We start from the raw sequence: 15,998 nt of genomic DNA, 5'->3' as shown, positions 1-15,998 counted from the left end.
GCTGGATAACTGTGTCGTTGTCGTAATATCTCATAATTTAGCTACGTTTAGTAAGTTGTGTGTCTTGACTTTTTTAATGTGCTGGATAACTGTGTCGTTGTTGTAATATCTCATAATTTAGCTACGTTTAGTACGTTGTGTGTCTTGACTTTTTTTTAATGTGCTGGATCACTGTGTCGTTGTCGTAATATCTCATAATTTAGCTACATTTAGTACGTTGTGTTTCTTGACTTTTTTAATGTGCTGGATCACTGTGTCGTTGTCGTAATATCTCATAATTTAGCTACGTTTAGTACGTTGTGTGTCTTGACTTTTTTAATGTGCTGGATCACAGTGTCGTTGTCGTAATATCTCATAATTTAGCTACGTTTAGTACGTTGTGTGTCTTGACTTTTTAATGTGCTGGATCATTGTGTCTTTGTTGTAATATCCCATAATTGAGCTACGTTTAGTACGTTGTGTGTCTTGACTTTTTTAATGTGCTGGATCACTGTGTAGTTGTCATAATATATCTCATAATTTAGCTACGTTTAGTACGCTGTGTGTCTTGACTTTTTTAATGTGCTGGATAACTGTGTCGTTGTTGTAATATCTCATAATTTAGCTACGTTTAGTACGCTGTGTGTCTTGACTTTTTTAATGTGCTGGATAACTGTGTCATTGTCGTAATATCTCATTATTTAGCTACGTTTAGTAAGTTGTGTGTCTTGACTTTTTTAATGTGCTGGATCACTGTGTCGTTGTCGTAATATCTCATAATTTAGCTACGTTTAGTAAGTTGTGTGTCTTGACTTTTTTAATGTGCTGGATCACTGTGTCGTTGTCGTAATATCTCATAATTTAGCTACGTTTAGTAAGTTGTGTGTCTTGACTTTTTTAATGTGCTGGATCACTGTGTCGTTGTCGTAATATCTCATAATTTAACTTTAAGCACGTTGTGTGTCTTGACTTTTTTAATGTGCTGGATCACTGTGTCATTATCGTAATATCTCATAATTTAGCTACGTTTAGTAAGTTGTGTGTCTTGACTTTTTTAATGTGCTGGATCACTGTGTCGTTGTCGTAATATCTCATAATTTAGCTTTAAGTATGTTGTGTGTCTTGACTTTTTTAATGTGCTGGATCACTGTGTCGTTGTCGTAATATCTCATAATTTAGCTTTAAGTACGTTGTGTTTTTTGACTTTTTTAATGTGCTGGATAACTGTGTCGTTGTCGTAATATCTCATAATTTAGCTACGTTTAGTAAGTTGTGTGTCTTGACTTTTTTAATGTGCTGGATAACTGTGTCGTTGTTGTAATATCTCATAATTTAGCTACGTTTAGTACGTTGTGTGTCTTGACTTTTTTTTAATGTGCTGGATCACTGTGTCGTTGTCGTAATATCTCATAATTTAACTTTAAGCATGTTGTGTGTCTTGACTTGTCTTGACCCCAGATTAATAAAGGCACTAAGCCAAAAGAAAATGAATGAATGAAGTTACACTTTGTAACTCAACATCGATACAACAAGCCAAATGCTGATGCACAGTTTAGAGTGCACAGAAAACTCCTCAAGCTACAAATCCTTCACTTTACAGCATCTTCTGTTGATTTGACCACTTTCCAACAGTTGTTTTGACCTCTGCCTTTTCACATAAAGGACCATTGAGAGACTCAAACACAACATAATGTGAAAATATTCACTGACGCTCAACAAAGAATCACAATGTATTAAGAGCCGGGGGTGTAAACTTTTAGAGATTATATCTTTTTTTTATTCATGTAGTCCTGCCCTTCAGAAGCAGATAACACTTGCATGTTTCCCAGAAGACAAAATAAGTACAATGTACAACACTCATCCGTTTCAAAACAGCTCATTCTGTTCCCAGTTTGAGTATTAGAAAGTGTCTACATTTTAGCCTTGCAGAAATATCTGATGTTAAAAATCTGTCCTTGAAATGAAAACATAAATACAGTGAATAAAAAGTATTTAATCCCCCCAAAAAAATCTAAAATGGACTGATGTTTGATTTCGCTGAGTTGTTCTGTACAGGAGTATGTCGTTCATTTGGTTCTCAGATTTTTTTCTTTATTAAAACACTTTACAAATCTACAAACCCTGTTTTTGTCCTGGAACCCTATTAAGCCTACAGCTTTAATAGTTTTTGTTATCTAGAAAAACAGCTTTAGAATAAGGGGTGACAAGGTGGCTCAGTGGTTAGCACTGTCACCTCACAGCAAGAAGGTTGCTGGTTCAAGCCTCGGCTGGGTCAGTTGGCATTTCTGTGTGGAGTTTGTATATTCTCCCCATGTTGGTGCAGGTTTCCTCTGGGTGCTCCGGTTTCCCCCACAGTCCAAACACATGCGCTATAGGTGAATTGAATAAACTAAATTCATCACGCCCCGACAAGAGCAAGCTCATGATTGGTTAACGCGGCGCAAATGTCTGCTGAGGTTCAGATTTTCCAACTCGAGCAATTAGCGTGAAACGCATGTTAAGCACGTCATTTGTGCAAAACACTCAACTCACGCCGTTTCATTTACGGAGAATCATGTCATACGCGTCGCCTATTTTACAAGTATCATGTCACAGGACGTCTATTCGCGTCTTTGTATTGGTTTAACATGTAAATCACTCGCACTTGACACTTCTTCCGCATCTGGTATGAACGCAGCATGAAAATGTACCGCTTTATACATTTCTGGAGAGCCACAAATACGTCCCAGGAGCTACATTTTATTTTGCAGTTTTTTTTTCGCGAATCCACCAGAGGCCGCTGTTTTGGAGATCTCCAGTTTTTCTCGCGAGTGCCAGTAGCGCCTGCTGTTCTTGCATAAATCCACCAGAGGCCGCTGTCAACTGACTGACTGACCGATTGACTGACCCACCCTCCTCCTTCCCTAAACCCAACCGACAGATTTTCAAAAGCAATTCAGAAAAACAAAACCCTGTCGCCTGATTTTTACCACATTTCCAGATTTGACCACATTCTCACCCTGTTATTTACTTGTTTTATTTTTTTTTTTGGCTTTTGTTTTACCTGCTTTCTGAAATCATTCCTTGCCCGATCCAGACCCCGTCATCACGGTCAACTCCTTTCTGCATCTGAAGTCTGAATCAAAGATGATTCCTTGGATTTACTCAATTTATTTAAGTTAAGTGGTTGTAAACTATTTATTTGGGTTAAATTTAAACAAACAAACTAAGTTGAACATTACTAAATTTTTTAACATTACTAAATTTAATTTGTTTAAATTTAACCAAAATAAATTGTTTGCCAACTTAAAATTGTTTGCCAAATAAATTATTTTCAGTGTACACTCAAAAAATAATATTTGCTGCTTGTTCAAATTACTTATTTAAAATTAATAAGATTAATAAACACAATTCTTGACTTTTTTAGGGGACAACTGAATTGTTTTGTTCAATCAACTTAAGTTAACTTAATCGATTTGTATTGGAACAACATGAAGGATTAAAGTTAACTAAGGCTGCTTTTACACTGCAGAACTTGATGGTCACTTCCGATTTTGTTAATGTATCTGATGTTTTTGCTGACTAGCGTACATCATCTTTTAAAGATGACCAGAAAAAAAAAAAAACAAGCGGGCGCTGACTGACAGCTGATAATAAAAGAGCACCATTTTCTCTATTACTGGTTTTAATCTGTTTTCAGGATTTAATTCTTAAAATCCTTAAAATTCTTTTTGACAAGTTGTTTTACTATAGTTTATGACAGAAAAGTTCTCATTTTGCCCTCTTCTTTTAATCTAGGCATTTTTAAACCAGTAGGCATTTTAACGTAATGTCCATGGCGTGATTTATGCACGTTACGTACAGTATGACACTGTTTTACAATAGTATATATCGGTCACATGTGACATAGTCATGTGATTTTTTTTTTTTTCCTGCTTACACATACTGTACATGGGCCATATCCGATCCGTGACACATCGAAATTGAGTCATTTGAACCATGCAGTGCAGTGGATTGAACATAAAACAATTAAGTTGTCCCCCTCAAAAATCAAGAGTTGTGTTGTTTCAGCTCATTTTAAATATGTAGTTTGAACAAACATGTGTGTAATCTGTAGTGAAATAGATTTTAGAAGTAGCCATCCCCACCCTGTATGTGCATGGATTAGTAGACTCAAAGACCTGTTTTACATTAAATGAAATATAATACGCCTGGGTAATTAAACCAAATCTGTTAAAAAAAATCCAACCCTGCAATTATATGGTTACTGAACAGGCACTTATCTAATGGATCACGAGTGGCATACAGACGTGAACTGAAAATCAGCGCCTTTAGAGGATGCCAATTCTCCACAGGTTTGCCTGAGCTTTCAATGAAAAGCCGGCACTAATAGTCAGTGTTAAATTTTAAACTGCTCGAGCACACATCAATAACCTTCAGCCTCCTCCCTCAATCAAAACACCAGCTCATAAAGTCGGCCTTTAAAAATCCATATTAGCCATAGAACATTAATTCAAAGCCAGGTCTTATCTGTGGGTTTTGAGACTCATTAATAGGAAAATGAATGTTAAGTTAACGCCTGCTGCTTTAAAACACTGATAAGCCTAGCCTAATGCCACTGGACATATTTAGTGAACGCCGTTGGGTTATGAGCACTCAAGGGACTGCTGGGATTTAGGCATTCATCATGGTGATGAGGAGACAAGCGTTAGATGGCTGGTGCTTTCTTTTCTCTAATAGGGGTGAAGATTGTGTTCACTGACCTCCATTGATTTTAAATCCATATGGTTAGACATCCAAGATCTGCTTTCAAACTTAGTGTACTGTATGCATTTACATCTAGTCATTTAGCAGACGCTTTTATCAAAACTGCAACTGTATTTTACCACCCATTTAAACTGTATCTGTTATGAGAAGGCCTACTGGTACTCATATTTAGTATTTTTCCAAATACATAATAAAGTTACACAGCGGCATGGTGGCTCAGTGGTTAGCACTGCTGCCTCACAGCAAGAAGGTCACTGGTTCGAGTCCCAGCTGGGTCAGTTGGCATTTCTGTGTGGAGTTTGAATGTTCTCCCCGTGTTGGTGTGGTTTCCGCCAGGTGCTCCGGTTTCCCCTACAGTCCAAAGACATGATAAGGTGAACTGAACCAAGGTAGCTGAATTGAACGATCTTAATTGGCCATAGTATGTGAGGGTGTGTGAATGAGTGTGTTTGTGTTTCCCAGTACTGGGTTGCAGCTGGAAGGGCATCCGCTGTGTAAAACATATGCTGGATAAGTTGGTGGTTCACTTGCTGTGGCGACCCCTGATGAATAAAGGGACAAAGCTGAAGGAAAATGAATGAATAAGTTACATATCTTTATGCCAAACTTACAGAACATACAAACAATGCTTGCTGTACTTCGTTTTATATGCTGAGAGCTCATAAAGAGCTTATAAAATGTATAACAGAGCCAAAAGATCATCTTTCATTGACCAAAAGAGAAGGATACAGCATTTCTGACACCTTTATTAAACTACAATTGGCAACATCACAGCTATGATTGAAAACAATGGTATATATATATATATATATATATATATATATATATATATATATATATATATATTCCATTGTTTTCAATCATAGCTGTGATGTTGCCAATTGTAGTTTAATAATATATATATATATATATATATATATATATATATATATATATATATATATATATATATATGCTTGAATATTCTGTATTATTAGGGTCAAATTTAACCAATTTACATGTTTTAGTCATTTATTCATTAATTTTCCTTCGGCTTAGTTCCTTTAATCATCAGGGGTGACCACAGTGGAATGAACTGCCAACTATTCCAGCATATGTTTTAACCAGTGGATGCCCTTCCAGCCGCAACCCTGTACTGTTAAACACCCATACACTCTCACATTCACACACACTCATACACTATGGCCAATTTAATTTATTCAATTCCCCTATAGCGCATGTGTTTGGACTGTGGGGGAAACAGGAGCACCCGGAGGAAACCCACACAAACACGGGGAGAACATGCAAACTCCACACAGAAATGACAACTGACCCAGCTGGGACTCGAACCAGCGACCTTCTTGGCCACAGTGCTAACCACTGAGCCACCATGGCGCCCCTTACTTGTTTTACCCCTTAAAATCTTTTTTATTTTTCATTTAGGTGTCTTTGGTTTGTTTTCTATTTATCGTTCATAGTTCACACCAAGATCTATTTTTACATTGCTATTGCTCTGCTTTTTGATGCACATGAAGGTGTAAAATGCAGCAAAAGTGTTCACATGATTTAAAATCAACTGCACTATCAGAGAAAAACACACCAGTGTTTCCAACACAGGCTCTTTGTGAAAACACACCCCTGTATACATTTCTGGAGAGCATGAATTATGTAGCCAGAGCTACGTATGGCTGCAATTCGTCTTTAAAACTAATGCTACAGGGTGGTATGACGCTGCAGACAGTTTCTATTTCTTTTTGCGCTACCAGCTGACCGCTTACCTCAGTGTGGGTTTTCCATTGTTACCAGTTTACAGCAGAGTTTCCCAACCCTGTTCCTGAAGGCACACTAACAGTACACATTTTAATTCTCTCCCTAATCAAACACACCTGAAACAAATCATAAGAACATTAAAAGAGACTCCAAAACCTGAAGTTAATGGGTCAGAGGAGGGAGACATCCAAAACATGAACTGTTGGTGTGCCTCCAGGAACAGGGTTGGGAAACACTGGTTTACACAGTAGCTCGCCATGTACGTTGGCGGACTTAAGACGCAGAGGGGAATTGACAGTGAACACAAGGTTCTGGAGTCTGGCAAAGAACGGTTCCAGAAAGCAGGTAAAACAAAAACAAAAGGCAAAAAATAAAATAAACAAGGAAGTAACAGTGAGAATGTGGGTCAAATCTGAACACGTGGTAAAAATCAGGCTGCCACGAGGGCTTTTCTTTATCTGGATTGCTTTTGAAAATACTGATGGTTGGGTTTAGGTAAGTGGGGGTGCTTTTGAAACTGCAAAAAAATGTAGCTCCTGGGATGTATGTTCATGCTGTCCAGAAATGTTTACAGGGGTACAGTATGTATCAATAATGAGCCTGGGTTGAGTGTTTCCTTAATCGAACCAAACCTGCTAGGTGTGAACACACCCTTGAAGTCTTATTTGCCAGTTTTGGATTGAATATAAATGACATTTAAAATTGGCAGCTAGTCATACTCATAGCCTTTCTCATATGAAGTGCAATAGAGATTTGAAAATTGGTTTTAGGATGTTGCTAATATTGCATTTAAATATGGGTTAAAACAGTCGGTTACTTCTAGTGAAAGACTTATTTTTTTATAATCAAATTCACAATGCAATGCATTTGTCAATGTATGCAATGAAGCAAATAGAAAGCATAACACAGCATGCCTGTGAAGCTTTAAACTGCTGCTTGTGTGTATTCTGGAACACTCTGTCTCAAAAATGTTTCCATGTCATGTTCTGCAGTGGGATGAACTGTTAATTAGGGAAAAAGATCATTTCATCGAAGATCAAGCACAAAAGCGCTTATGTTGCAACAATTATATGATGCAAATTGCATCCGACGAGTCGTCATTACAGTCTCATCACGTTCACGCAAATTGCAAGCTGTACTCTGGAGACTCACTCCTGACCCTCAGTACTGGAAAAATAATAGACTCGACAGCGGCAGCTATCCATCATCTCTGACACATGCCAGTGCTAAATTAAAGCATCACAATATTCGACAAATCAGACACCAGTTCGTTTGTGACCTTATTGCTCTCGCAGGGTCATTAGCTTTCTACTGCACATCAAAAAGAAGCCATCATCCCTCATTAGCAAGTGGGAGTAGACTTCGATCTGAGCCTATTTGTAGGTTTATCCTGGCCAATAGCACCCTGATCTATACCTGGTCATCTGTCAAAGGCGTAATTTACACAGACTTGTGTAGATCAATGGCATCCTGACCCATAGCTATTGACATGTGCTTACGTAGGCAGATCTTCGCAGTGGAAAACATTTCAAAGTGACAGGAAGGTTGAGGAGACTGCTGATACTGTTTGTCATATGGTATCTAGAGCCCAGAGCAAGGTTAGTGTAATATTAAATGCTTCCCATTAGGTCTTCAATAACAGTACACTTGCTGTAAACACTGAAAAACATGCCTGTTTTCATCACACAACGCTTTTCACCTTTTCTCTGTCGAGCCCTCATTGGTATTCACAACAAAACAAGCCCAAAACGGGACGCCTTCAGAGGGAAGCATATATAATGAATTGGATTTAGATTAGCCGTGTAAAATCTCTTTACACAAGAGCCCAGTAAATAATTTGAATTGCAAACATTCACCTGAGATATTTGATCTGAAACCACGGGAAATGTTTCAGTCTGGGAATGAATCTCCAATTAGTGTAGACAAGTTAGACAACGTAGGCCTCTTAATTCCCTAAACGGCCTTGAGAATAAGGAAATCTGCTCGAATCAATATTGCACACAGTGTTCTGCAAGGTCAGTAGAGGAGATGGAGATCTCTAGATAAATCACTTTCATATATTCTGATTGCATACAGTATGCTTGCTCCTAAAGTTATGGGACTACCAGTATTGGTTAACTTAGTTGGAGACTGTGCTTACATTTTTTTATAGGTGGGCATAGATACATTTTTTAAATATAAATTAATCTCACTGTAATCTTGGAATTAATCTAGATTCAAGAGTTCACACTGAGATATTGTTTGACAACTGTTAGCAGGTTTGGAATGTTGTCCCGGGAGAGCTCGGAGATAGTTGAGCCCAGGGCTCCCGCCTTGTCCATAGAGCATGTGAGGGGAGGACAAGATCAGGTGGTTCTCGAGAGCTCCCCGTGGTAAAAGAGGAAAGGAGGAGAAGGGGTGGATGGGGGGTCTCTTTGGAAAACGAAGATAAGAGAGTAGTTCTAGTTAGGCTACTTATAGTGAGTTGGGATTAATCTGATTGGCTAACTAATGAACGTAGATGGGTGGCCAGCTGCAGTCAATCATATCACATGCTCCTCTCGAAATTAGTTTGTGAAACTTCACTTAAATTGGCTCATTTGAATTCTGCCGAAAGCATTCAGAATATGCATGCTACCCAAATAATGACTAAAAGTAAGTCTTTGAGAATGGGTTCCTCAGCCAGGTGGTGCATCAGACCAGGGGCTCATCTCTTGTTTCCAAAATGTATCACAAACTGCTTGACAAACTGATCTACTTTGATAATTGGTGATGAAAATAAATGATGTTCAATAAGATGTACTTGCTAGATGTGTTTACTAATTGTTTATTCAGTAAACATGAATTTTGAACTGTAGGCCTACATAAGCTCCAAACAGAGATTTTTGATGACCTTAATCTGACTAAAGTCATCACTGAACTAAACAGAAATGGAATTAAGATATGTGGAGTATGCAGATATTAGTGACATTATTAAAGTAAACACTGCAATCAAACTATTACCGTCATGTAGGACTTTTTGCCATATTTTCCGACAAGATCCACACACACGGTCAGTAAAGGATCACACACACATCGTGAAAACACAAATGCGGAAGTTTTTTCTTTCCATTCGGCGTTGGTTATTAAATTCCATAACATTCTGACCAGTTCTTACTCCTTTTGTGTCTAATACTCCAGTTTGTCACGGGGGCATGAATGAAATGTTCACGAGGGAATGTGAAACTGCTGAACTGCAGTTAAAATCACCCAAAGTTACATGAAACTCTTACAAGAAAGCACTTCACGTAAACACCTTAATTATATTATTGTCTAATAACTAGATTACAGATGTCTATGTAAGCGTAGTCAGTAGTGTCTTAGAAGTAAGTGAAAGATCCAGAAGGGCATCCTGCTGATTTGATTCAGAAGGGCACTTTTTTTGTCAGATGGCTCACCGGTTTGACTTTCATTCACCGTCATTCATTTTATAAAGCACCCAGTGCATTTTATTTGTATATATTTTACTTTAATACATAAACTCTGCGGGTGCCTGATAGTTATATGTGGAGCTAACATTAATCAGATTCACTCTAGTGAGCTGCATCCATGTTAGCACGTCACGTTTGATGTGGTAGTTTCATAGTAGGAGTACAGACAGGTTCGAAGACACATTCTCGCCCCCTACAGTACAATTTGGCCAGGTATACATCTGCGCTAAAATATCAAGGAGAAAGTCATCATAGCTTGCGTAGAACAAACCCAGCTTCCAACCTAACTTTGAGAATAGATTAAAGGCGATATTTTATTTTTAGCGCCCAATAAGAGTCTCGCGTTAACGCAGCAAGTTAACGCCGATAACGGCCCACCACAAATTTTTTTGTTATTGATCATGTTAAGCAGACTATGGCCCAATCCCAGTTCTATTTTTGTACCCCTTCCGCTTCCCCTTGGCCCTTAAAACAGAGTGTGAAGGGGAAGGGCTTCAAAATGTACCCCTAAGAAATCAGACGATGGCGACTGCTGTAGTTATTCCAGTTGTGTTAATTTTCAGTATATATCTTCAGGAAATCACTGAAGGCATATAATATGTTATCATGATGATATAATGTGGCAATAAGATCCTAACTGTACTATGTATTTACACAGTGGCCATATTCATCTATGTAAACACAATTTAGCGGTTTTTTATTTTAGTGTTTTTTTTAAAGCATGACGGTAAAACACAAACGCGGTTATGAATATATTAAAACATATGCTTGTTTGTTGTAAAAATTCGTAATAATGACAAAAAATACTAATTTGTGGGTCTCTTTACTTCTGGGTGCTGTTTTGGCTGGTGTATTCTGGGAAATTTTATTACCTCTTGGTTTCGAGTGTGGTCCTGAAAAATCTTTGTTCGAAGGGGTGTATACCCCTTGCCCTTAGCCCTACGCCTTTAAGCTAAAGAGAATTGGGACACCCCTACTCCTTCACAGGAACACGCAAAACGAGGTGTAGGGGTAAGGGGAAGGGCTAAGGGGTAGAATTGGGATTGGGCCCATGTCTAATTTATAATAAATTAGTCTAAAAAGTGAAAACAGTGCTAGGGCTGCTATGGTAACTCTGCATCCAAAACTTCTTAGTAATCAGTTTGAGTGCCACAACACCTCAGGCTCTTTAAGTTCTGCCTATTTATTAGTACGTGAACCTAAGGTTCAATACAGAAACCGTCAACGCATAAGATCTTTTGAAAGCAGTTTCCTCATTGAACTGCCTGACTGTTATTGAGTTTCACTGACCTGAGTACTGGAACAATGTTAATTAAAATGAAGAGTGGAAAAATCAACCTTTTTTTGCTCCAATAATCTTTCCGAAGGATCCCCTCCAGCAGAGTGGAACAAACCTGGAGTACTTTCATCACCTTTCACCTCTTTCCAAAACTCCAGCTTGGACAGGTTTGCAAGGACGTGATTAGCCAGAGACCACAACAGGCACCCGAAACTTCTCATGTGTAGGAAATACACATTTTAGCATCAATATTGAAACATTTATCTTCTTGTCAGCTGTTGAATGTTATTTCGTGTAGTCAGCATGCTCAAGAAAGCGTTGACTCAGCAATGTCAGCAAATGAATAATGCCGGTGCAGTTCGGTATATTTAAATGCCTGACCTCCAGCTCTTACCGCTAGAAATTGTGGAAAATTCATTGAGGTCAACTGCTCTACAGAGCTTGGCAGTTAATGCACAACTTGCTCCTTGAAGCCATTCCCGAAAAACACTGATAGTTAATGCAAAGCTGTCATTTCACATTAATGGACACTATGACAGGTTAAGGGTCAAGGAGAACATACCTGTAGCTTCAACCATGCCTTCTAAGATGACCACAATCTCGAACTCTTCCTTCTCCATCTGTGCCCGCGACATCTCCCAGAAAGGACTCTTTTCGTTGATCTCGTGTGAGATGATAAGAGGAGATACCAAAAATAAGCGATCATCTCCTGTGTCAAAGCCAATGTTGATGTCTGTCTGATTGAGCGGAATAAACTCGCCCTCCTTGGTCTGCTGTGAACGGATGAGTTTGGCCCGAATTGATGCTTCCACAATGTGGGAATTCCTTAAATCGCCCACCCTGAACATCAGGCACATCTTGTTGTCCCGCACCGAGATCACGGCATTGTGGGAGAACATCAACGTCTCTGCTCGGTTCTTGGGTTGTGAAATTTTCACAAACATACACCCTACCATCATTGCGTTGACAATGGACCCCAATATGGCCTGCACCATTAGAAGTATTATCCCTTCCGGACACTTCTCCGTGATCACCCGATAGCCATACCCAATGGTGGTCTCAGTTTCGATGGAAAAGAGAAAAGCCGATACAAAGCTGTTGAGGTTTTCAACGCAGGGGGTCCAGCCCTCCTCGTCGGCGTGTAGGAGATCTCCTCGTATCAGTGCGATTAGCCACCATAAAAACCCAAAAAACAGCCAGTTGACCACGTAGACCAAGGTGAAGATGAAGAAACTGAGGCGCCATCGTAAGTCCACTAGTGTCGTGAAGAGGTCGCTGAGATAACGGTAGGTCTCTTTAACGTTTCCATGATGAACGTTGCACTTGCCGTCTTTCTGGACGTAGCGCTGACGGGGTTTCTTAACCGGATCAGAGATGAGGTGGGTACGGTCTGTGGGGATCTGGGATTCCCTCAGGTGCTTGGGGAGTTTCTTCACCTGCTGTATGGAGGTGGAGAAAAGTAACAGTTTTAGTATGACATGCAGTAGTGTGTAGTGGTAGCATTTTTACAGTTGACTCATGAACTTCATGAACTTGAAGGGCTCTATTTTAACGTCTGTTTAACGCAAAAGCATTAAGGGTGTGTCTGAATCCTGCACCTATATGAAAATAGCAACAAATTACTTCCAACATGCTGTATTGCACTGGGTGGATGATGGTCCGAAGTGTTAGTTTCAGAACCTGGTATATTTTTGTTCATTTGTTTGGTTCTTTTAGGCTTGTATGAGCAGGCAGTTGCACAAAGCTTCACACCAAAATAACAAGCCAAAGATTCCTTGGACAAGGTGGTCTTGGCCTGATTGAAAACAAACATTGGACCAGTTTGGTTGAGGTGAGAAGCAATCCAACTCAACAAGCTGTTGTACTAAATATAATTGCCTTTGTGCATTGCAAAAATGCTGTTCTGATGAAGACTTGCTCTGTAAAAAATAATGGTAGCACTTTATTTTGATGGTCCATTTGAGTATTAGTAGACTGTCTGCTTAATATCTGTTGATATTGCTCCTTTTACAGACATTTAATGGACTATAAGAAACTTAGCAAGTACATGTCAACCCTAACCCCAACCCTAGATTTTGGTCACTTTCCAACGCAGCCTAAAAACAACCAAATATTAATGTCTAATGATGTTACAGCTCGACGTTGTGTGGACGTTACTAGTATGACATCTATCAGACTTTGGATTTTGGTTGAATAAATGTCAGTATTAGACGTCAATATGACGTTGATTTAAAATGTTGACTTGACGTTGGATTTTGGTCACTTTCCAACACAACATTGAGTTTTGGTCACGCAACTTCACTGTGTAAATCTAACTTAATGTTAACGTGTTATGACCTTGTGTGCCTGCTGGGGTTGTCCAATCATAGCAGTGAGAGTTTAATTTTAATCTGAGTGGACCACATAGAAAATTGGTGCGTGTCACGAGAATAAAAAAAGCTTATTATTTAATGTTTTGATGATTTTGAGAGTAAAAACCATGCAAACATTATGCACTGTAAACAGTTTATTGCTGCCTTAAATTTGTTAAATCACATGATATTTTATAGTCATCTAAGTCAAACTGACTCAAAATATTAAGTAAAAATTTGTATAACCTAAGAAAGAACCTGATTAACTTATTAAAATAAGTTAAAGTAACTTAAAAGCTGGAGTTTGCATGTTCTCCCTGCGTTCGCGTGGGTTTCCTCCAGGTGCTCCGGTTTCCCCCACAGTCCAAATACATGCGATACAGGTGAATTGGGTAGGCTAAATTGTCTGTAGTGTATGAGTGTGAATGAGAGTGTATAGAAAACCATTGTAAGTAGGAACTGTTCAGTTGACTCAACTTAATTTTTATGATTATGCTCATGGTTTATACGTTATTATTTTAACACAATCACTTGTTTTTATGTAAAGTCATCTCTTCTTACAAGTATGACCTCCACCCTAACTAAATATGTATCTATATGTGTGTATGGATGTTAGTGTGTATGGGTGTTTTCCAGTTCTGGGTTGCAGCTGGAAAGGCATCCGCTGCGTAAAACAAATGCTGGACTAGTTGGTGGTTCATTCCGATGTGGCGACCCCTGATAAATAAGGGACTAAGCTGAAGGAAAATTAATAAATGAATAAAGTTAGAATGGGAATTCATGTGTGTTGCAACCCAATCTTGATGGATGACGCAGAGAAACATAAACAAGGGGGGATTTGCTAATTTTGACGCACAATGAAATGTTTCCTTGTAAGAGCGAACTGAACCATAAAGAAAGTGCAACATTGTCAGAAATTAAGTCCCTGTTTTTGTAACAAAGCAAGCAATTTACCAGCCCTTAAACACACTTAGAAAAATGCTGAGATTTTATTTTGTAAACTGGAACAAATTCAAAATAACAACAATGATAAAACGAGCTTCAGCATCAGCAAGTCTGAACTTGTGGACCTATATTAAGCATCACTGCCAGGAAGTGCACTGGCTGAACACATGTGAGAAGTGATGTTTCCTACAGGACCTGCTGTGTAGCCCTGTAGCCGAGCATATTTTGTAAGCCAGGTCAACAGCTTCCATCTGCTTCTTCTACAGTCTGAATTTTTAGCCCTCCTGTATATTTTTCCCCAATTTCTGTTTAAAGGGAATAACATATCTCTAAACAATAATAACTCATTTCTAATAACTTATTTCTTTTTTCTATTGATTATACATTTTTTTCTATTGACATAATATTTGACTAGATATTTTCAAGATACTAGTATTCAGCTTAAAGTGACATTTAAAGGCTTAACTAGGTTAATTAGAGTAACTAGGGGGGTTAGGGAAATTAGGCAAGTCAATGTATGACAGTGGTTTGTTCTGTAGACAATCCAAAACAAATATTGCTTAAGGGGACTAATAATATTGACCTTAAAATGGTTTAAAAAATAATTAAAAACTGCTTTTATTCTACTCGAAATAAAACAAATAAGACTTTCTTCAGAAGAAACAATATAATCAGACATACTGTGAAAAATTCCGTGCTCTGTTAAACATCATTTGGGAAATATTAGAAAATAAGTTTCTAACGGAGGCTAATAATTTTGACTTCAACTATATATATATAATTATTTTTTTAGGATGATATATAATTATATAATTTAAAAACATTTAGTTCCTGAACAGAAACATGAACAAGTGAATTAGTTTGTACTCATCAATACTATAGAACATATATATTTTTTATTATTAATATATTTCTATTCAATTTTTTTTAGTAATAATTGTACATTTTAAAATATTTATACTTTATTTTATTATTATATATAATTATAATATATTATATATTATTATAGTTATTATACATTTAAATTAAACTAAATGAAACCAAAAATGAGTTTTATTTTTAGGACTTTATTGTGTATCTTTGATGAAGTGTTTTCACTTCTTTTTCTGTCAAATTAAAAAAAGAAAAACGAAAGAAAGAATAAAAAATATTTACCTAACTAAAATATGAATATGTGTATATATATATATATATATATATATATATATATATATATATATATATATATATATATATATATATATATATATATATATATATACAGTTGAAGACTGAATTATTAGCCCCCCTGTTTATTTTTTCCCCAATTTCTATTTAACAGAGAGACAAAAATATATATTTTTTTCAACACATTTCTAATCATAATAGTTTTAATAACTCATCTCTAATAACTGATTTATTTTATCTTTGCCATGATGACAGTAAATAATATTAGACTAGATATTCTTCAAGACACTTCTATACAGCTTAAAGTGACATTAAAGGCTTAACTACTGTAGG

General features: G+C 37.5%; 1 protein-coding gene across 1 annotated transcript in view; it reads right to left on the bottom strand.

Moving 5' to 3' along the window:
• kcnj5 (potassium inwardly rectifying channel subfamily J member 5) overlaps positions 1-15,998 on the bottom strand; it is a 73,543-nt gene that overhangs the window by 17,014 nt on the left and 40,531 nt on the right. Inside the window, exon 3 of the mRNA XM_056478997.1 lies at positions 11,765-12,641. Coding sequence (XP_056334972.1) covers positions 11,765-12,641 — 877 coding nt within the window. The remainder of the gene's footprint in view (positions 1-11,764; positions 12,642-15,998) is intronic.

This window comes from Danio aesculapii, chromosome 18, assembly GCF_903798145.1.
Source record: "Danio aesculapii chromosome 18, fDanAes4.1, whole genome shotgun sequence".
Lineage (NCBI taxonomy): Eukaryota > Metazoa > Chordata > Actinopteri > Cypriniformes > Danionidae > Danio > Danio aesculapii.
Note: the sequence above shows the minus strand (reverse complement) of the source record. Positions and strands in the feature narration are given on the sequence as shown.